Consider the following 23,099-nt stretch of genomic DNA (forward strand, 5'->3'; position numbering starts at 1 on the left):
CATGTATGCATCATGAACCAATTCCATGAGCAATGCATTGCAACTCATTCCAAGCTGTTGCTCTCCCACGTGGAGAGCAAAGGATGCCCCCAAAGGCTGTCTGGGATGACTGAGTAACACAATGGCCTCTCTTCCACTGTCACTGCAGCCCTTTCCCAGGTGCGGGGCTGAGGGGAGGGTGTGAATGTGCTTTTGATGTGTCTGGGAGGGTGAATACAAATGCAGAAGGCTGCTCTTGAAATGTCAGCCTGACAACAGGAATTACTGGCACAACCATGAGCAAGCCCTTTCCTGCAAAATCGTTGGCAACAACAAACTTCAAAATTATGGACAGAATTTGTATTCGCTTAAAGTACATTTGTTAGACTTTTCTACAGTCCTCCCTCCTACATAACAACAATTGGGTTTCATATTTTATGTGTACGAGTTCTTGTGTCTAAGATTAGCTTTTCCTCAAAAACATATCTCACATTGCTGTGGTATTTCCAAATGAACTACAATCTTATCCTATACATCTGTCCAGGTTTTAATATAATCAGAAAAGCATATGGTTATGCATATCAACATATTATGAGAAGGAGATGCGTTAGGCAGACCTCAATTTTCAGCTTTGATAACCTGACTATTTATAAGCTGTCGGAAAGCACGTTAAATGACAGAGTGAGGACAAAAATCTACTGTTTTGAGGATGCAGATTTAACTTATTGAATCTTAGTTCGCATGCATATATAAGTGCAAAAACAGAACAGGGAGTTGGGACTCCTATTTCTGACAATTTAAAAAATGCTGCTGCAACTTGATGCAGGGGGAGGCCAAAGGATGAAGGTTGTGTACGTTTGGAGATTCTAATAAATATCAGCAGCACTCATCTTCTCACTTTTGCCTCTCTTGGTTCCAACATTTCTCTATCTATTCCTTGGGTGCGTGTTACCTGTACAGAATCAAGAGGACTGTATTTCCAGCAGATACAGCAGTACAGCAGGGCCATGTTTAAACGCACAAAGGCATAGTTAACAAAACCCACTCACAGGCTTTTGGGAATCTAAGAGATAAACCAATTATATTTTGAGATTAATTAAAAGAACCCTCAGTGTACAGAGTGGAAAAATCTAACAGTATAAGAAATCCCCAGAACTTGTTACTGAACATTGGAAAACCATCAAATACATCTTATTTATGAGTGAAAGAGCCAAGGCAAGGTTACCAAAGAATCAGAAAAGACAAATGACCCTGTAAAAAAAGCTTTTAAAGTCTGCTAAAGGTCAGCTGAAGTGAAATATATATCTTCCACTTCATCAAGACATATCTAAAAATGAAATGTATTCATTTTTTTGACCCCTGTATGGGCCATTCACTTAAGAGCTGGACACAATCCTTGTGTGTGTCTTCCAACTCTGAATACTCTGTGATTCTGTGAAAAGGCTTTACTCTGTAACAATAATAAAGGCTGATGACTACTGGCTTTTTGCTTAAGGATTTCCATTTTTACTTAAATAGTTTGTCTCCTCTCATCTTAGGTTAGTGCTTTCTGAGAAATTTCAAGCTCCTATTAAATTGAAAACAAATATTTCCATGTTGCCCCTTTAAAAGAAGTTTAAATTTATCTGGACTGAATATCTACTGATTTTTTTTTCAAAAGCAGAGGCTCAAGCAAATGACTGCTGAAAAAAATGAAGGTTTCAGGCTTATACAATGCCTCTGAGAATTCTGAGAGTATAGAATGACAGTATTTCCGAACTGTCGTATTCCATCTTCCTTAGCTAACAAAGTAGGCGTATCAAAACTAATGAGATATGCTAAAAACAAAATGAAGAGATTAGAGACAAAACAAAATAGGATCTCATTAAAAAAATGTAAATCACCAGACTCTGCTAAGGGTAAGTTTAACTTCTTATTTAAAGATGATATTTGAAGATAGTACTTTTAATGCATTGTCTGACACTTTACTGCAATTATAAAAAAAGGAAAACCAGGTAAACTTTATTTACCAAATTAACATACAGGAATCTTGTGAAATTATCTATTGCATAGCAGTTTGCAGCCAAAGGAACAGAATGTGATTATCTCTTTTTGTTCACCAAGATTTTTTCATTGTTCAGTTGCGGGGGGAAAGCAAACACTCTCAGAAAGACAACTGAGTGGCAGCTAGGTTCTCAGTGGGGCTGGGACCAAGTTTGGTAGCATACTCCAAGTACATCTGCCTGGGAGAGTCACCTCTCCTCATGTAAGCCTTAATTGACCTCTGAAATAGTGCACTGGTCTGTCAGCTTTGTGCCCTGTACTGCTTCCTAAAATAGTTGTGGCTGATGCTGTCCTTGTAACCACTTCCACTCAGTGAGCATTAGAGAAGCCTCATTGTAACATCTAAAGAAAAGCTCAGGAATGGCAGAGCTTTTATCTGGACTAAAACCCTGGTGTGATGATTTTCACTTGGCACTTCTCAGCCAAAGATTAGAGTTTAACTCAATAACCAGCAATCAAGAGTAAAAATGACATCTGAAAAAGTCTGCAATGTCTTGTTGGAACACTCACTACCAACCTTGCTGTCAACCCTACAACCCAAAGAAAGCTGTAACTGAAGTTTTATAGGAAAGTGACTTGCGGGAGTTCCCCCCACAGCACTCAATCTTCTGTTAAGTCTCATCAGCAGCTATAATAATGTTTGCATTTTCAATTAAAAAATCCAACCTGAGACAGAAAAGGCTGTTAACAACATCATACTTTAAAGTGTTATCACACATATTGCCTGGAAATAGAGGTTAGATGGGACAGTTTTCCTTGGCAATATTAATGAGATTAATTGTTTCATTTTTCTTACAATCTAAGAAGGTAATGATTTTGCTATTTTTGTAAGTATGTGTCTGCCTATAACAAAAAGTATTGATGATCAAAGATAAATGGATTTAAGAAAAAAGAAATCCAAATCTGAATTATCTATTACATTGACATCATAGTGCTAGGAAAAAAGGATGAAACATCACTTCCTGAATTGCATCCACTTTATTCACATTTTGTTATAGATGTCAGTTCTGTCAGAATATCATCTGTCTGAATGAATTAGTGCAAAATCTAGTACTTCACTTTTAACAAGAAATAAGATTGTAATGGCATTTCAATTTCCCTTCATCCTCTTGTTAGCACTTGATAAATGCAGTCTTGCAAGCACTGGTGCTCATCTGACATGATGCCTGCAATCTTATTTTAACAAATCTGAAGAAAATGCAAAGGCAGAAATCTTTCTGGTTTTCTTAAAATTTCTTGAGATTTCCGCAAACTATTTTTTCTTCACGACTTAATTTGAGTGGATTAATAGGGGTTTTTTCTCCCCCTTCACCTCCCTAAGCAATGTTTTATTCTGAGTGGGCATTCATATTAATAGAGGTTGAAGAACATAAAACACAATGTCAATGAAAAACATCTGAAGCAGTTCTGTATATTCATGTGCGTATAGAGAGCAAGAGACAGACAAGCTGGTTTTGTCTCTTACCAAATGGGTGCTGTGAAGTAGGTTTTTTTTTAACAAATGAGCATTTTTCTTTCTTTTCTCATAGAGTTATGTCAGAACACAACACTTGGAATAGACACTTCCCCTGAGAAAACTGCTGCGCTTACCATCCTTGAGAAACAAAATACCACTGCTCCTTCAATGCAAAACCCAACTGCAGGCACATCTATAGGCACAACAGTGACTCAAGAACCAAATGTTGGCTGGGCAATCCTTCTGAGGGACACCATTAGAGATTTTCCATCTTCTGAGCACACAGCACCACCAGCCATCTGCTACCCAGGGAGCTCTGTAACTGGAGCTGACTCAGAGTTAGTCAAAAGCATTAGCAGATGGCAGGAGAGGCCCTGGGATTTAGGGACAGGTGAAAGCTTTGGGGCAGCAGGTTGGTTGTTCTTGGCAGATCCTAAAATGTGGATCCTAAAACTGGGCAGCAAAGTTGGGCCTTCCTTTGCCTCTCCCAGTAATCCCTCCCCAGCCACTTTCTTTGCTTAGATCTGAACTGACTTTCTTCTTACAGAGAAAAATTAAATTATGCCATTTGGCCAGTGCTATTGCAGTCCAAAAGGTAAGAGAGAAGTTTTAGAAGCTGGGAACATTGGAAAAGAAAGAAAAAAAAGGACAATGATGATGGGTCAGTGCTAGAAGGGATTTTGTAGAACAGAAAGAATCTTTTAATAAGTTCTTATTTTATGTATTTTGGGAAAGAGACAGATAATGTATACATACCAGAAGATGATGACGGTGTTGATGGTGATGATGAATGGTAATGTCCCTTCCCAACTCAGAAGGAAATCAAGTGGCAGCTCCAAAAGGTCAGGCATTTTTAAATGGATGTGTTCAGATAACTTCTGACAGAAGTTGCTGATAAGCCTCTAAACTACTAGAAACTATTATTGATAGCTATTGGAAGTTGTGAAGTGCCAGAGGTCTGCAAGAAAGGCAGTGTTGTGCAATATTTAAAAGAATAAGTGAGTTAACCTGAGTAATTACAGGTCTGTCAGCCTGACATCCATTTTGGAAAAAATAATAGCTTGTCAGCTGACATGAAATTTGTGTACAAAAAAATTAAGGGAATGGGGCAATGTAAGGCTTGCCAATCATTTTGTGTATGTGGAAACTAGGTGTTTCCAATTCAGTTATCCAAATCATCTCTTTTAATTGAATTTATAATCTTGGTTATCAAGAGTAATATAGTCAATGCAATGCAATTTAATTTCCACAGGACATCTATGTTCATTTCGCATGACATTTTCACTATGAACCTGGAATGATAAGAAATGTACTGCAGACATAAAATAGAATAAAGTCTGGCTGGTAGGTTTCAACATACACTTGCAGTAAAGGAACACTAATTGATTGGGTGTCTCTTTATTGTGTCCCATAAGGATCTGTCCATAGATTTTACAAGTTAACATTAAGCAGTGACCTGGAAAAACAAAAATACAAAAGCATTACCAATAATATTTGCAAATGACAGCAAGGTTGGGAGACAAGTTACCAATGCAGTCTGATCTAGGTTAGTCAGGAAACTGGACATAGACAAAGAAATATGCAGTTAAATATACACATAAATTTAAACTTTCAAGAACTAAGAACTCTGCACTTAAGGGACATTGGAGTCCATCATGGGATGCAATTACTGTTGTAGTAATTATAACAGATAATCCCTGAAGGTAATGCTATGGCTATGAAAAATAGAATTGGGGTTTAGTTATGCAGATGAGTGTGGTACTGTGGTAACAGAGCTTATACTACCTTACCTCTAATTCACAGTATTGTGACTGCTTCTGCACTGATACCCAGCATTACAAGAAAATGGAAAAATGGTGAAATCTCAAAGAGTAGCCATCAAGATCATGAAAGACAGAAAGATGTGACTTTGAGTGAGCTATACAAAGGCAGAGTCTCCTTCTCAGATCAAAAACAAATAAACAAACAAACTCACTCCAAAGCAACATCTGAAAGTAAAGTGTTCCGTGGGTTTAAATTGTAGAAGGAATTATATTCCAGAACAACATTTCAAGACAACAATTTGTTCTAAGGAACTTACCAGGCTGGATTTCAAAGCGAGTTAAGTGCACACATACAATTATACAGTGTAAGGCATCCTTCAAGAAAATGTCTGGAGAATTGTATGATTTTTAAGTTGAATTTTGTCTTGTGAAACTTCTGCTCAAGTGGCACTAAGGCTAGACCTCTGTCTATACTCGGTATTCCTAAAATATATCTCCTATTTCAAAACAGTTAAAGTTCTCACAACACCACAACTTCTAAAACCCTTGGGAACATCTTAAAAATGGAAAAACTTTCCAACTGAAGTGCATGAAATGTCATTTATCTGTAATATATTTCTATATCTCATAAGTACAGTTGGTCACACAGGTATCCAGGCTACTTAAGCACAAAGCATGCAATGTAGGAATTGTCCATAAGAATGCTCTAGGCTGTAAATCAAGATTAAATAACTTTACACTTCTAAGTCATTGTGTGGCTAAGGTTTGAAATGTTAATGCCATTATCTCTAAGGTATTAGTTGTGAAAGTTTCAATGTGATGTTAGAAACTCAATGAGGCCTCTGCAGACATGGAAGTTCAAATCAAGCAGTTCAGCTTTTAGAGCACTTATCAGAGAAGTGGGCAAAATAGCTTCAATTTCAACCTGAAAGAGTAAGAAAATATATCTTTCACATAGGAGAGTGGCTTAATCACTGAATAAGGTGTTTCTTGACCTGGATTCTACTGCATCTGGCTACAGTGGAGTGAACTTTCCTCATAGCAGTCTGTATGGGCCATGGTTCGGATTTGCAGCTGATTGGATTCACTGTTCTACCTATTATCTCTCCTTGTCCCCTCTGTACAGAGTGGGGAGTGAGTGAGCAGCTGTGTGGGTGGCTGGCTGCTGGTTCCTTTTTGCCTCCACAGGGAATAATGAACACATAAACAGTTCTTGCAAAATACAGCAGTGTCACATTTGACAGTAATGCTTCAAAAAATGGTCTTCTCCTCTTCTCGGGGAAAAGTTGATCTAAAACCTCTTCAGTTAGTGTGATCAGTGAGATAACATTTATAATAAGAAACCCTATCATGTGTCCTTTCTTGGTTCTTAAGAGTGGCCCAGGATAAAACATTTTCCTAATGTTGAAATAATTTCAGTTGTCCTTTTCCATAATAAATGCAAGAATGAATCACTTATCTCTAAAGCCAAGGTGCAACCAATCACCATTTCAAGGTGTGTTAGGCTAAGAGAAAACATTTCTTGTTTTGTTGTGTTCTCTTCATTTAACTGTGACACATATTTAGAGCCCTCTTTTCTGTTGGGTCTTATCCTAATTGGCAGTGAGCAGAACTTCTTGCTATATACAGAATTTATATACTCTGAGTGAAATCAAAGTTGCAGAAGTTAAAGGTAGAAAGGTAAAGCATCTGTGCCTGCAGGTGTGCTCTACCCTGTCCCTCTTTTTTTTTAAATGTATGCTTCTGTCTATTTGTGCTCCTGACTACAGTATAGAGAAAACCCTTTTCCCTTTATTCTAAATAACAATGGACTTTGTCACCACAAAGATCATTAGTAGCAGCATAAAGTTTCTCTGAGATTGAAATTCAAATTTACATGACCACAGAGCAATTCCTTATAGAGATTAACACTTTTAGAATGTATCCCTGAAATCTTCCTACACAAAAATAAGGCAAACTGAAGAAATTGTGTTTCTGTTTGTAAGATGTACAGGCTTCCCCTTAGGTTCTGTGTTTTATAACCTTCTTTCCTCATATACATGGACAGTTTGCTTATATGCATGTATATTTGCATTGAAATTATGATATATAATATAAATCTATTATATTGCATTGTATAATAATTAAAACCAAACCTCTTCCTACACAACTCAGTGGCAATTCTTCAATGGATATCAGTGAAATAAAATTGAAAGTTATTCTTACATTAAAATAATCTAGAGGGAAAAAAAACCCAATGATGATCTAATTGTAATGACTACAAAGCTTTTTTTCAAATTCTTTGCCTGTCTGAAAACTAAGCTTGCAGCTCAGCTCAGGCATTTAGTTTTTTCAATCTAAAGAAAATGCACTTGCTATTGATTGAGGGCATGATCATACATTTTGTGTGGTTCAGAGATGCTTATGCCTTGTTTTCCAAGCTACAAAAATCTGGTGGATTATGTTAAAAACATGAAAAGAGCAGTACTGAAGATGAGTGATTTTGCAGTACTTGTGTGCTTTTCCATAAGGCACTACCTTCTGAAAACAATAAAAAGCCAAGTGAGCTTTTTAGAGATTGTTCTAAGTATCAATATGGATTCTGAGATACTAGCCTGGGAGAGGGAGTTGTAGGAAAGACTAGGAGGCAACATACAGAAAGGTATTGGCTATCATTATTAGGGATGAGATGATGAGACCTGGGGTCAGAGGCAGAGACAGTTAGAAGATTCCTATAGGATATTTTCCTTTTTCTAAAGTGCTGGTTCAGCAAAAGCAAATGATTCAACAAAAACCCTATCACATCAACAAATTTCCCCCCAAAATGAGGCAGCCCAGTGTCCTTTCATGGTCATTTCCAGTCACCTTCTGCATGCTGCTCTTAGAAAATGAAACCTGCATCCTAAAAAATGAAGCACAGATAGGGCTTATTCCAGATGTGATCTATATATTTTTTTAATTTCTGTTTCACAAAGTATGGTGTGTTCCAAATTTTAAATTAGTATTTGTTAGAGGCTAGACAATTTAAGATATCATCCTTGGGAGTTAAAGTTTGTGGAAGTAGAAGAATCCTGGCAACACCAAAAAAGCCTTTTACATCAGAAATCTTTGTGTGGCAGAGACACAGAAGTAGTTTCTTTCTTTTTCTGCTTTGTGTGTTATTTTCCTGCATGTATTATGATAAAAGAGCTGCCTAAGCTTGAGAATTTAAGCACATACCAATTAGCACTCTAAGATTATTCATTATAACAGAGAGAGAGGAAAAAAATCCAGGTGACGTTTACCATAGTGTAATCCAGTATAGCAAATGAGTAATTAAAGCAAAACAAACAAAATACTTAAAAATAAATCATAGCTTTTACATGGGCAAATGCAATTAAGTTTCAACATTCAGTTAGGTGCCTAATTACCTTGATCTTCTATTCATAAAATTAGAAAATAATTAGAAATTAGAAACCCAACCTAATCAGTTACTTCAGCACTACACTTTACATTAAGACAGCAGCAACTAACTTTTCCTGTCATTTCAAAACAGCACATCCAAAATCCTACCTTTTTTCTCCAGTGGGTTGCAGCCTGTCTTCATTTAACCCACTCATCAATTCTCATAATCCCTTGATATGCACAGTTCTAACCCTTTTGGTTTCCCCCTAGACTAACCCACTGCAGAGTCCCTTACAAGGCTTATAAATGTCTGCTTTATCAGTAGAAAATCTGTCTTCAATGTGAGATAAGCACACCTGGCTTCATCCTGTGAGGCACTGGGCACTGCTGTGATGCCATCTACCTCAGAAACTGTATTGTCTAAGCGTGTGGTTTGTTCTTACCCTCCATAATCCAAGTGCATAAAGTTAAGATAGCTTCACTTGCCATTTGGGATCAAGCAAGAGCATTCTGCACCTTATAGGATCATCACACAGCATCAACACAGCTAAATTTCACTCAATAGCTCCTACTGACTTCATTACAGTCAAACACAGCTCTGAATACAGATGTTTTACCAGAACTTTGAAGACAATTTTATTATTCATATGTCATCAGGATATGAACTATAGAAAATAGTCATGTGACTCTGGATATGGTACCAGTGCATTTCTGTTTCTCACTTCACAGACAACAACACATCTGTGACAAAGGTGGAATGCATTATTTCACATATATTTGGACTCAGTAGAAAAGTCAGAAGTGGATGTGACAAGAACAAAGGATTTTACAAACATGGCTATATTCTAAGTTGCCTTGTAAAAGTACATTAAGATGTTCATTGCATTAAGGGATTGTGTTATAACATGTTGGTTGGGATCTGAAAAAACCAGAAAATATTGATGTCCATATTACAGCTGTTAAAATTAAAACAGATAATCAGAAATCCAGCACTGAATTAATTTCTAGAAAAACTGCTGGGTAAGAATGTCAATTAACCGAGCTATCAAGTTCCAGCTTTATTTCATAGTGTTTTTCAATTTTTTCATTTACTTTGCATGGGCTGTCACATGAATTAAATAATTTTAGGTACAAAGCAGTATTCTAATTGGTGAGACCTCTGGAAAATGTCATTGCATCTTTTTAGAAAACTTGTGGTTTTCTTCAGTCACAGGGGCCAACATCTGTATCACAAGTAAGAGAATAAGTGAAATATAAATTCCACATGCAAATGGAAATTTCCCCCAAGCAAACAAAACCAGTAGGAACTGGGGCTCTGTAGTCTAAGGGCAAAATGCATTATAGGCACCAGCTGCTGATGAGAGGACAAACACTGACTTAAAATACTGCATGTAAACTGAAACAGTGGGCTGAATTTGACTGATACTTTGTTAGTATACAGTTCCTAGGCAGCTGAATAAACAAAATATTAAGCTACTCTTTTCTCACCTCCTTACATAATCAAAACTATTCACTAATGAGCAAGATTTAATGACAAAAGAATTGTCTGCTCTTATTATCTGTCCATATCACCTATCAAATTCCAGCCCATACATTTGCTCCAGATCCAGCTGTGCTGTGTCCAGTGACATGCATTTCAAATAACACTGTTCTGGGATATTTGCAGCTAATTTTGATTAGACAACATCAAAAGTTTGAACTATACTCAGTCATTTAACTCAGTGATTAATCAGCAGCACAAGTAAAAACATTAGTCTTTTTCTAATTGGAATTTGTTGGCTTACCAGCAATCAGTAGATTTAACCATTAGGATGCAGAGCTTTGTTTGCTTGGGGGAAAATAAGCATTTTTGTCACATATAACTGCATGTCCTTTTGAAAAACCAGACAGATTAATCTGGTTTGGATTCCTGCTATTAAGCGCATTTTTCCAGCCCGCAAATCATTCAGAGGTTTATCCCTATCTCTTTTCAATATTTTAATATTGATTTTTAAAAGTCAACAACAGAACTGAACAAATACCAAAATTAAAAGTAATAATCCTTACACTGAGGTGAAGTTCTCACTTTCTCAAGGGTGACATTAGCTTTTGGGTTGGGACTTTTTTATACATAGTTCCTCTATAATCATAAAGTGTATTAGGACTTCTTTCAAGGACACAATTCTACTGTGTAAGCTGCACTTGATGGTCACCCTTGACTTGCTGAGATCAGTGTGCTGAGTTTAAAATTATGGGACATCTGTTTTTCTGACATTGCACAGTGCTTTTTCAATGAAAATATTCTGTAAGACTGGTTCAGTGCCTGAAAAGAAATCTAAGATACTTGATCTGCACTTCCAATCTGTAACTACCAAGTTTGCATTTTCATCAGGGAATAAAATCAGGTTTGTCTGAAAAGAGCTATTCTTCATAGCATCACACTGATTTGTTTTAATTTAATTACAGTTTTTTGTCAGCTGAAGTCTGCATCACCATCTTACTGTTATTCTGGGGATTGCTGTCTTGGTAGCCAGAACTGTCTGTCATAGCTCATTTGTCTTTTGTGTTTGAATTTTTGGTATAACTCAATACTGTCCATTTTTGGCTGCTCTATAATATATTGAAATCAATATTTGTTGACTCACTCAACTTCAGAGCATCAGTTTTGCACATTAGTGTCTCAATGCCACTTTTACTACATCCTTATCCTAGCCTTTTTCAGGGTGCCAGCATTGAAGCACAAAACTAGGGCATGGTTAGGGACATATGTTTAATAGAGTATTGTTTATCTCTTTCTGAGTTTGGTGACAAATCCATAAGGAACTCCTGGAGAACCTTCCTGTCGTAATGACATTTCCAGGTTGGCACTATGTGGGAATGGAAGGAATTCTGCCTCTAGCTGACACACACTGGCACCATGTCACTTAGTATGCCCAGACTGAGCTGCCAGATGTTGGAGTCCTGGTCTAACTTGACAGAGGACAAAGAATGGATTGAGCTGTGCAGGTATCCACCTGAAAGAGGAAGGTTAAGCCTATTTAACTGGAAATGTAGTGACACCTGAGAGCCACAATTGTAGTGCCTTGAGGGTGGAAGGGAACAAGAAAGGAGTAAGTGACACCCAGTCTGCCTGGGCTGCTGTTAGGGCTGCTGCCTGGCTCATTCTCCCTTCTCAAAATCTTCAACACTTTTGTTCCAGTGGAGCAGCTGTCCCAGCTCAGCATTTTGCTTCATATAGCTGACAGCTGTAGAGTTTTTAATCCGATGTTGAATGGGTTTATCCTCCCAGGAAATATGGCCTGGAAAATAAGGGCATCCTCCAAAAGAATGCTGTCAGCCTGCCACTGTAACCCTTTATGAATAGTTCAATAGGAGTGGGATTTTACTTTCCAGTCTCTCAAATAATCCTACAGTTTTCTAGTGCTCGTAAAACAGCATTTCTTAACAGTACTACCAATATTCAGTTTCATATATTTGCTGTTTTGGCAAGAGACTGAGATCTACTCATGTGGAACTTGCAGTTCGGGAAATAGACTCAGGAGGAGGATCACCAGTTTCAATAACCAGCATGAACTCCTACATGTCAAATTTTCATTTGCTGAAGCCTTTCCACACCACCACATGGGTAAGAAAGGCTCATAAACAAGCTTCAAAGGTTTTCTCACTTCCTGACAATTAATTGCAAATTTATCTTTTACATTCTACTCCACCTAGGAAAAGATATTCAGTGTTCAATGGAGCATGGCCAAACACTTTAAGAGAATATTTATGAACACTTATTCAGATTCCCAATAGTTGTCATTTGAGCAATATTCATGTCTGGTTCTTATTGCTGTTTTCCAGGAGGAGTTTTGTTTGAATAAATGGCTGGGAAATTACTACGCAGATTAATAAGGATGAATGTTGCTGGTTAAACAGCTGCATTTAAGAAAATGAAGGCTTGTTCCTCAAACATTTTGTAAAGAGAAGCAAGTGTTAAATTCACTGGGGAACTTGAATGGGAAGAACTAGACTCAGCCTCCTTCTAGTTAGAAGGAAAAAGTTATTTATCTCAATGTCCTCTAATATTGATGCAAATGCAACAAACAAAGCTTTGTTTTCACACAATCTTACACTACTCCCAATTAACTATGGCATACACCTAGGTGTGGGATTCACAACCCCTGTGGATTTTTACAGCTTTCTGAGTATTGTCAGCTCAATAACCTGAAAAGACAACATCTGATGGCCATGCTGAGATCCATTCAGGATCCACTGGTCTCAACAGAGGGCCACCAATTAACTTCAATGAGCATTTGATAGGAGCCTTATTGCTACACTTGCTCTCTGCACCAGCACAGGACATGATCTTCTCTGCTTTGTCTACCAGAACTGCCAAAAGCCCATGTCTAAAATAATACTGTCAAATTTTCAAGGGACTAATAAATCATTGATAGCTGTTAACATTATTCAAATATCCTTTAAGAAATTCATTTGTCTATAAAAATATTCAAGAGAGATTATGAAATAAAAATTGTTTGAACAAAGGACCGTGATACTACAGAACAAACAATATGACTTGTCAGTAAAATGAAATATCTGTCACATTGGGTTTTGATAGACACACGCCACTTAGGCAGTGGCTCAGCAGAGGAGGAAACAGCTTGTGATGCACAATGCCCATGTCACAAAATGCTATTAAGACACTCTGGATCTGTAGGTAGCAGTGCCAGACTGTAGGTTAGATAATGAAAAATGAAGACAAATCTTACATACTTTGTATTGGTTTCTTTTTCATGTGTTTCTTGCGTTACTCATTTGTTCATTGAACTTACAAAGGAAGAAGCAGCTCTTAATTTAGTCTTGAGCTATAAACAAATTGTTAAGACCTAACTATCCAAAAAGTGGTCTGCAATTGTGACTATACTTTAGTGATAAGACAAAAGAGAGCTGCATGTGAAATAAAAATAATCAGTAAAAGTAATGTTTAATTCAAAGCAAAATAAATTATATCAAGATGAGAAAGCTAATTTCAAGGACACTAAAAGGAGTAGCCAAAAGACTGAAATACTAAAAAATTACATAATGACTAGCCAGGAATAGTTAGAGCCAAAGCTCCAAAAGGATTTAAAAAGCTGGCATGAAAAAGCAAAAAAGTAAATTTCCTAATGCTATTAAAATAAACAAAACCAAATAAATAAAATTAAAACAACTACTTTGAAAAGTCTAAGTTGTACCCTAATGAGGGAAAGAAAACAAAGTATACCTTGACAATTGAAATACAAAACCAGAAAAAAGCAAGATGAAGCAATTCTGAGACATAAAGGCATAGAATCTAATAACCCACTATTCTTCAAATATTCAAGAAATGGGAAACTAGCCTGATATTCTATGATAGCCAATTATATAAAGAGAGCACTCAGGGAAGATAAAACCACAACAGAAAAGTTAAATTAATTCTCTCAGTCTGCTCTGCTAGCAAAGGCAGATAGGACAGTTCTTACACAATGGTCATTCCTTATGTAGGATAGAAATGAACCATTGTCTCTGAGTGTCAATAGAACATATTTTAGAACAAATCCAAATTCATAAGGTGGACTTCAACAAATTTCCAATACCAGCTGATATTATATTGGGGCATGTTAATACCACTTACAGGGGCCTTAGCACAAAAGCAAGCAGTAAAGTAGAAAAAGCAATTTTATATTTTCACATATCAGTTTTCATTTTTAACTGAATTTATGGAGAGTAGAGAGGCACAGAGGGTAATCCAGTGAACAACAGACATGATATTTCTGCAGACTTCAGATATTTCTTCACAAAGCTAATTAGTAGAAACAATGACAAAACAGTATTAAGGTACAAATAAATAAATATGTCATATCAGGGAAAAACTAACATAACTTTTCAGAAAAGCCCCCACATATCTCAGAAGCTAAATACCTTCTTTTTTGGAGGAGGTAATCGTATGAGTAATACTATACTAAGAGTATTTAGGATTTAAGAAAGTTTTGATGAGGTCTCTTATTAAAGTCTCTGACAGAAATAGAGGTAATACAGGATACAACAGAAGGTTCTGGATTAATAATGGGGTAACAGATAGGAACCAAAGTGTAGGAAATAAAATTTGTGTTAATAAAGTAAGGGTAACACACGAACACACGAGGATAACCCTGTGGTGTATAACAGCCTCTGAAGTAAGGCTTACCATTTATGAAGAAGATTTTGTGGTAATTTTAAGGTATTTTCTAACAGCATTCTTTCAGTGCATGGTGGTAATTTAAAAAGTAATGGACAATTGGAAGTTTATCACAAAAGGTCTGAAAGCAATACTGAAATTGTTACCTCACAAGGGAGCTTAACCATGCTGTACCCCCACCCTGAATACTGAATGTAGCTCTGCTTGCTCACATTTCATATTGGAATTAGAAGTACAGAATAATGATCAGGATTAACAAATGATGAATAGTTTTGTATGAACTTCTGAAGGTAAGGCAGCTATCAAAGAGTAGTTTTAAGGAAACATTTCTTCACATAAGAAACAATTAATTTATAAGATTGAAGGAGAACTTCTTTACTGTGAGTATTACTGAGCACTGGAACAGGCTGACCAGAAAGAGTATGGAATCTCCTCCCCAGGAGATATATAAAAGCCATCTGGACAAAATCGTGAGTAATGTGCTTTAGTGGACCCTGCTTGAGCAGGGAGGCTGGATTAGATGACCTCCAGTGGTCTGTTCCAACCTTAACCATTCTGTGATTCTGTGATACTCTAGAGACCAAAGTATACATGATACAAAATGGGATTGGACAAACTCCTAAAGGAAATATTCATGGGTGGCTGGTAGCCCTAGGACTTGGGAACTTGCTACTGACTGGAACTGTGGAGATATGCTCAGTCCTGCTCTTGTTTCTTTTCATATTCAGCCTCTCTCTCAACAGCCAACTTCCTGCTGGCAAATCAGATTTAGAAATTGTTCTTTAAGATGTATATTAATAGCAATAATAGTAATAGTAGTGTTTGAGAAAACACTATTGAAAAATTAGACTGCAAACCTGAGCCAGTTACCCACTGGATGGCATTTGTGCCTTGCACGCCTCTCTCCAACCATGTCTGGTGATAACCCTCAGTATTCCTTAGATACCCATGGGCGAAAGGACAGTTATTTCAGGTGCAATCATGCCCAGTCAATTCCGGGCCCTCCAGTTCAGACTACAGGCACACATGTTAATTACTGCCATCTGTGACAGTGGTTTATGCAGCAAGCACTTCTGCCACCCAGAAGATAAAGTGAAATCCCTGTGTTGCTTCATGTGGGTCAGGGAGCCCCAGTTAGTAATGACTTTGCTCAGCATTTTTCTGGGCTGCATGTGGCAGGTGCAATGCTTCTGGTCTCTCACTACCGTTACCAGCTCTCTGATGTATCAGGCCCCTAAAGAATCTTTCTCAGTGGGTGACACTGCTTTAGTTATATTATTTTACTCCATTTTACTCTATATTTTTAGCTTTTTGTTTTCTGTCTAAGAAACCTCAGTGCAAGCACCTCCATGTTACAAACCTAAGTTTCAAAGGTATATTTTAGAGGCATTTGGACATAGCTTTTTGAGAAAGCTAAGGTCATTTAACATTATTTAGAGTCTTCAATGAGACAAGAAACCTGCAGGAGTTAAAAAGGATTGTAGGACATAAAAATCTGATAGCAAGGACATAATGTAGAAAAAAATAAAGCACAAATGAACACATTGTGCTGACGGATAAATATGAACTCTAGCAGTATTGCTGAGAAGGCAGGCACAGGAGTTCGATGAACCTTTTGAGCTGATATAACTCATGCAGCTGCCAGTAGTGTAGTTGAAAAGCTATACTATTTGTGAATTTAGGAGTAATGCAAAGCAATATATATTCAAGAAGTAATTTCTCTTGATCTCTATGGTGTTTGTCACCAACCATCATTTTTCCAATGTTAATCTATGAAAATTATTCTCCCAGCACCTTCTAATTAATACAATTAATGGGATCCATCCAATGTAGGGATACTTATTTTGAAACTAATTTCTGTTTTCCTTGGGATATATGCCTTTCCTTTTTTCATGTCACAAAGCCTCTGAAGATGATCAGTGAAACAAGTTAAACACAAAAAAAATTAGATTGAAATCTGCATTTATGAATACACATCTCAGCACAATTCATACCACTACATGAGCTTAACCTGTAAGAGCATTTTTATAATTGTTGGTATCTGTAGAAATATTTGCACTCTCTAGAATTCCAAACATTTAAACTAGAATTCCTTATTCTGTTGCCTGACAATAATTTTATCAAAAAGTATTTATTAGGTGACGCTATAGAATTAATAATAAAACATTGTCAGAAACACCTTCAAGAAATTAAACACAATTTTATGAAAATCATTCCTTTGAGCTATTTGATCAATATAGCCCCACTTATCTTTAACCAGAAGTGTTACCTTCCACCACATCTAAAGCTACTTTAGTAGGTTCTACTGAATGAACTTGTGAAAATTCACAATTTTCTTGTGAAATTTGCAATAAAGTGCAGGACTCGTGCCTTTCCATCCTCTTTCCAACACATATAACCATGTTTATGAGTTTCCTGTACAATGGGTAGTATGCAGCAGTCAGGTTATCAAAAATCATTGTGAAGATAATATACTTACCATCTACTTTGATCTGAAAATCTTTACAATTGTGCCATCTGCTTCGTCATAGTTCATTTTAAGCCTTATACTCAAGAAAAAGGAACTGCCTGGCAATACAAATCTGACAAAATTTAATCAAGACCAGAAACATCTCACTGTTCTCTAAAATTAATTTCTAAACAGTCCAAATTTGGTGCAATTAGCTTAATCATTCCATTTCCAAGGTTGCTTCTGCAAAGTCTGCATGTTAATCTGTTGGAATGGAAATCCTGTTTATAAAGGGGTATTTTTACAATTAAGCATAGTCCATAAATTGCAAACAGAATTCAAATGAATGCTCACATACATTTTATAAGGTTAACAGGTAGGCAATGATTGAAATGGAATCCAAGTACAAGCACTAAGTATTTCTATTAGCTTATTCAGAATTGAGGTACTTAGAAGATGAGGTGATAACAGGACTTCTTACACCATCATCTCTCCTGCTCCCTGTACAAGAGGAACAGGAAAAGTGAGGGATTTAGTGGAGACTTAATTCTGATCACTAGCCAGGGTGCAGTTATCTTGTGGGTTTTGGAAGTCAGTGTAACCTACAGCGATCTCATAACCACGCTGCCTTTTCTGGTGGCATCCCCAGGAATTCATTTTCTCTGCCTTCAGCATGGAAGTAGCACAGCAGCGGTGCTTGCTATCTCTTGCCTTGTTCTGGGGGCAGCCTGGCGGCTCTTCCCCAGGAAAGGAAGAAAGTGGCCCCTATAATTCTTCAAAGGGTTACCAAAGCACCAGTGGCTGCCTGGTCTAAGTTGAGAATCCCTGACTCTGAGGTTATATTGCTAAAGACCAGAGTATCTCATTTGGAAAGCTACTCTTGGCAAGTGTCACTCCTTCTGCCCTTATTGTGCCCAATTTTAACCAGTGTGCTTTTTGATGTCTTTGATTTCCATAGGAAACTTGAGCTCAAAGGTAAGCATCCACTCAGATGCATTTCAAGATAAGAATGACTTTCAAGCCTAAAATTTCAGGTGTAGACATGCCAAGAACTCCAATATTGAATTATCTATGAAGAAAACTTAAACAAATAATAGCCTTGAAAATGCTTTGCAACTGCTATATGGTCATACAGCCTTACACTGACAGATGCACGGATTTGTTACAGCATTTAATGACTGTTGCCCACTCTGGGAAAAAATTGACTCTCATGATGGGCAACTATGCTTAACTGAGATACATAATAAAATAACTAAATCCTTTTCTTCTTTAATGTGGAGTCTTATATGCAAATTTTAATCTAAGATAAGCAATGTGTTATGTGGACCTTTGAAAACAGATTTTATTGAGTGTGAAGTTTTTACGCAGAAAATGTTTATTCTTCTTAATAAATGACTGTGTAAAAAACCCCAACAGGTCTGACACATCTCCATGCAGCTTCATGTACCAGAGTGTGGAGACTGAGTGTAGTTAAAAGTCATCATCACTAATTAATTATCATATTGGCATATGAATGATAAATTTCCATGTCAAATGCAAACTACTTAAAGACATCATCCTATATGGATTACCTCTTTATGTTCATCCTTATGGCATGTATGGGCTTCATGTTAAGAAATTTGGGCAACAAATTGTGTGCTATTTATTTCTGATTATCATTAAAGCTATAATTGTGTACCCAGGTATTGGTTTGGGCATTCAGCCAGCTTCAGGTAGGCTGCAGGAGCAGAGGAAGGGTAAGCAGAGGAGCTGGAGGGTTCAGACTGGGAAAGGGCTCATGTGTCTGGGCAGTTTCCATGACCCTGCCCTGGGTCAGTGAGGACTGAGGAGTGTGCCTTGCTGGCACAGGCAGTCAGTCAGCTCAGTGGTCTCACTGCATCCCCTTGTGGCTGGGTGCCTACAAGAGCTAAACTTTGTCCATTCCCATGAGAACCAGAGGTCAAATAGGAAGAAAGCAGCTTTCCTGCCCTATAAAGGGGCCAAACTGCATCTTGGAAGGGAAAGGAATTAACTTCTTCACAATGTCAACCTGTGCATTTCCTAGAAACATGTCCTTTCCTCAGAGTCTCTGCTGAAGAGATTCTCCAACCTGTGATACCCCAGAATTCCTCCCAGCACATTTTGCAGCCCACCATAAAGACTGTGTAGAGGCCTATGAGTAATTGTGGAGGAGGAATGTTTCTGACTACACTTTATCCCCCTATTTCCAAACATAGCATGGATGGAGCAGCTCTGCTCAGACTATTATTCAGAGTGGCTTTTGTGTTGTCTTTGATTTCACTTTTAACAATACAGTGAATGTATGGAATTTGAAACAACAGAAATGCAACCATTTACACCAGTTTTCATGAATACTAACTTCACTTTAAATAGAAGGGAAAAAAAGTCTTTGGAATCTACCCAACAGCAATTGGGTAGGGTAAATAACTTGTCTGTCTGGAAAGAAATGCGATGTTAAAGCTTGTTACATAATTTCAGTGATATTTTTTGCTTTAATTTAACAATAAATTAATGGCAGACACAGATTAATAACAAAAAAGCAAATCCAAATCTCAAGCTGCATGATCTGTGAAATTGTTGTGACCTTTCCTAAGAGGAGTGTTGTCCTGTGGGCTACCCCTATTTTCAGAAGTATCACTTCAGAAGTCTAAAATATCTTGCAACAATTATTTTTCATCAGTCGGTAACATTATAAAAATAGGTATCTAATTAAAATTTCTCACAATTAATGACTGAAGTTGCTGCTTATAATGATCTTTTTTTCAAATGAACCTTCAGAGGGTGTTGTCTGTTCCAAAAGGAGATAAGGTCCACTAATGTTAACAGGAGTGGGACAGAGATGCAGCCAGTCCCTTGAGGCAACTCTTCAGGCACAGTGAGTTAGCAGAGCACCCCAGAGTGCCTTGAAGGGAGAGACGGCTATTTAGATCAACAAAGAATTTACCCCTTTCATATTTATTTGTCATCCTGGCCTTCCACAGCATCTAATCATATCTGTCAACAATAGAAAATCTTAATAGCTCATGTTGGAGTCTTGCTAGCAGCTCATTTTCTCATCTGAACAGGGCATAAATGAACTGCAAATGTCAGGTCATTGCTTCATGCTCTCACTTGTCCCTCAGCCCCCTCAAATTGCAGCATTTTCTGGTTTTGTGTCCAGATCAATCATTTCCCTTCTAAATGTTGTAAATATGTAACCGTTCCTGGAGATTTTTTTTTTTTTTGGTCACAATATATGTTCTTACCTCATTTTATTTAGTCATCTCTTTGAGAATAAAGGTGTGGAGTCAGCTCAGTAAGCCCAGGGAATCATAAAAATCAAATCCATGCAGGAGATACACTCAGATAGACAGAACAGTTGCAAAGCTATAGCAATAATGTGGGCAGATTTGCAATTTTATACTTAGAAATCCCATTTTGAGGACCACAGCTGGACTATATCACAATAATATATCACAAGTTTATTTTATATTAAATGCAATTACTGCTGCAATTTATGTTGGTCCACCTAGCCTGGCTATAAACCAATGTCTCCTCTTTAAAATAACGTTATAATCGCTATTTTTCTTTTGATATTTAAAACTAAGAAGACCTGTTGACTATGAACAGTTTGTGCAGAGCGATAGCTTTCACTATTGCTCGAGCTGCAGACAAGATGCATGAGCCTCTGCCTGCCCTTTCCTACGGCACCTGGCTTTGCAGGGACTACCTGGACAGGGGAGGGATTTTGCAGGTTTCTTTCCTCACTATTCGCAGAGCCAGGAAATCAGTTCACACGCAGGAAAACCAGCAGCTAATCCTAAGGAATCAGGATTAGACACTTCGGAGTCCCTGCCGAGCCCTGGTCCCGTTTTGTCAAACTCCCGGCGATGGTAGCGACCGAGTGCATCAGCCCCACGGACTCACCGGCCCCACGAACCTGCCCCGGCCCCGCCGGAGGGGCGAGGCTGCCCGCCCCGCATCCCGCCGCTCACATCTGTTAACTTTTATTTACAAACACGCGAACCACTCTGTGTGCGAATAGGGACAGCGCCGGGGAGACGCCCGATCCTTTCCTGCGCCGCCGAGCCCCTCTCCCGGGGACCCCTCCGCACCCCCTCCCGCTTCTCCACGCTCGCCGCACGGTGCCCGCGGGTGCCAGAGCCGGAGGGCGCAGCGCCCCGGGAAGGCGGGGGCTGCCCCATACCCACCTTCCGTGTGCACGGCAGAGACGTAGGTCCAGTTGTAACGCTTGACGATGTCAAGCATGGCCCTGGCCTGCAGCGTGTCAGAGGGGACCACCCTGAGGAAGTACTTGTACAGCGTTTTGTCGCTCAGGTCGATGCTGGTGGCAGAGTAGGCGATCTGGGGGATGTCGAAGAGCTGGAGCAGATTTTGGACTTGGATAGCAACTGAGCTGGAGCCGGGGCCGATGACCCCTGCGATGGGCTTTTTCACTCTGGTCTGGGGCTGGGTCTGCGAGTCGGAAATGCAGCGGGTGCCTCCATCCCTGTCGTCCCTGATGGAGATGAGAGAGTCCCGTATGAACTCGATGCTCTGCTCCAGGGCCACGGAGGAGTGCCAGCAGGAGTCTCGGATCTCGCTGCCCAAGGTGATGTTAGGTAGCAGGACCGGGTCTGCATTAATTTTATCCAAAGTGTGAAACATGGCTTCGACTCTCTGGATGCCGTATTGCTCCCGGATTTCCCCGCACTTCCTCTCGGGCACTTTCTCAGCTGGTGGCTGGTGATGGACAGAGAAGAGGGCCCCGATGATGACATCCCCGTCCATCCGAGCCACCGACCGCTGTGAGGAGGCTGCAGAGAGAAGAACCTTCCGACCCCCACTCTTGGGCAGCACGTCCATCTCCAGCAGCAGAGCAGGAAAAAAGACCAGCAGCAAACCAATCATTTTGTTGCACGATGTCATCCAGACCCAGGTTACAAATTTCATGGGCTCCCCTTGCCTGCACATGGTTTAAGGACATGTAGGAAATGGCATCTGCTTCTCCCTGATGACAGCCAGGTTGCTCCAAATACCATCACAGTGAAGCCTCACAGCATCACTCTTGAAAGTGCCAAGACAGCTGTCATCCTAGTGACTTTTAACCTGGTGGCATAGAAAGAGGGGATAAAATGGGGTAACCAGGAAATCGATGTCAAACCTGAGCTCGATAAAGCAACCCTGCACAGGCAGAGATGTCTGCTTTCTCAAAAGCCCAGGGCAATGTGCTTTGATAAAACACTCAATGAGAAGTTTCAAGAGGGATTAAATAATGTACTTTTTTGCCTTGATGTGATCATGCATACTCACATATGTGGAGTTTCTACAATCCTTTTTGTGTCTGCATTTCAAGCCAAGGCAGCTACTTCCCACATCTTCAGCCAGCACACACACACCCTCTGCCCCCGGGAAGTTTTAAAAGTTTCTGTGGGTAAGCAGCTCGTTGGAGAAGAGCCCTAGTCCGGCCCCAGCGGCCCAAGCCCTGAAAGCAGAGTGACAAGCGCTCCTTTCTTTGCGCTTGCAGGTAATTCTGATTACCTGCAGTTTAGACATTTCCTTTCTCCATCCATAACGTGAGCAAAAAGAGAAAGCGAGTGGTCTACCCTGCCAGCCACGGGAAATGTCATTTAAAGGTCAGCGAAGAAGAAAAAGCACTCTACAGTTTAGATTAACTTTTCCGTGTGTAGGGGGCAAAACTGTAATCCAGTCAGGGACACACACACACACACGAAGGCAGGGGAAAATACATATTAGTTACTAAGGCAACCGCGGGCAAAGCCCCGATGTGCCTTACCAGCACGCCTGCCGTGCAGAGAGACTTCGGGCGGGGAGCGGCGGCGAGCCCGGCGATAGGACTTGGCGGCTGGGAGCGCCGTGCTGGGAGGGGAGATGCCACCGCCGCCACCG

General features: G+C 39.0%; 1 protein-coding gene across 2 annotated transcripts in view; it reads right to left on the reverse strand.

Annotated features, from left to right (window-relative positions):
• Positions 1-22,270, reverse strand: part of GRM1 (glutamate metabotropic receptor 1) — a 182,001-nt gene extending 159,731 nt beyond the window's left edge. For both annotated transcript variants that reach the window (XM_005420067.2, XM_005420070.2), the window contains exon 1: positions 21,401-22,270. In XM_005420067.2, coding sequence (XP_005420124.1) covers positions 21,401-22,163 — 763 coding nt within the window. In that variant the 5' untranslated portion in view covers positions 22,164-22,270. The remainder of the gene's footprint in view (positions 1-21,400) is intronic.
• Between the last annotated feature and the right edge of the window lie 829 nt (positions 22,271-23,099).

This window comes from Geospiza fortis, unplaced genomic scaffold, assembly GCF_000277835.1.
Source record: "Geospiza fortis unplaced genomic scaffold, GeoFor_1.0 scaffold162, whole genome shotgun sequence".
In the NCBI taxonomy this organism is placed as follows: domain Eukaryota; kingdom Metazoa; phylum Chordata; class Aves; order Passeriformes; family Thraupidae; genus Geospiza; species Geospiza fortis.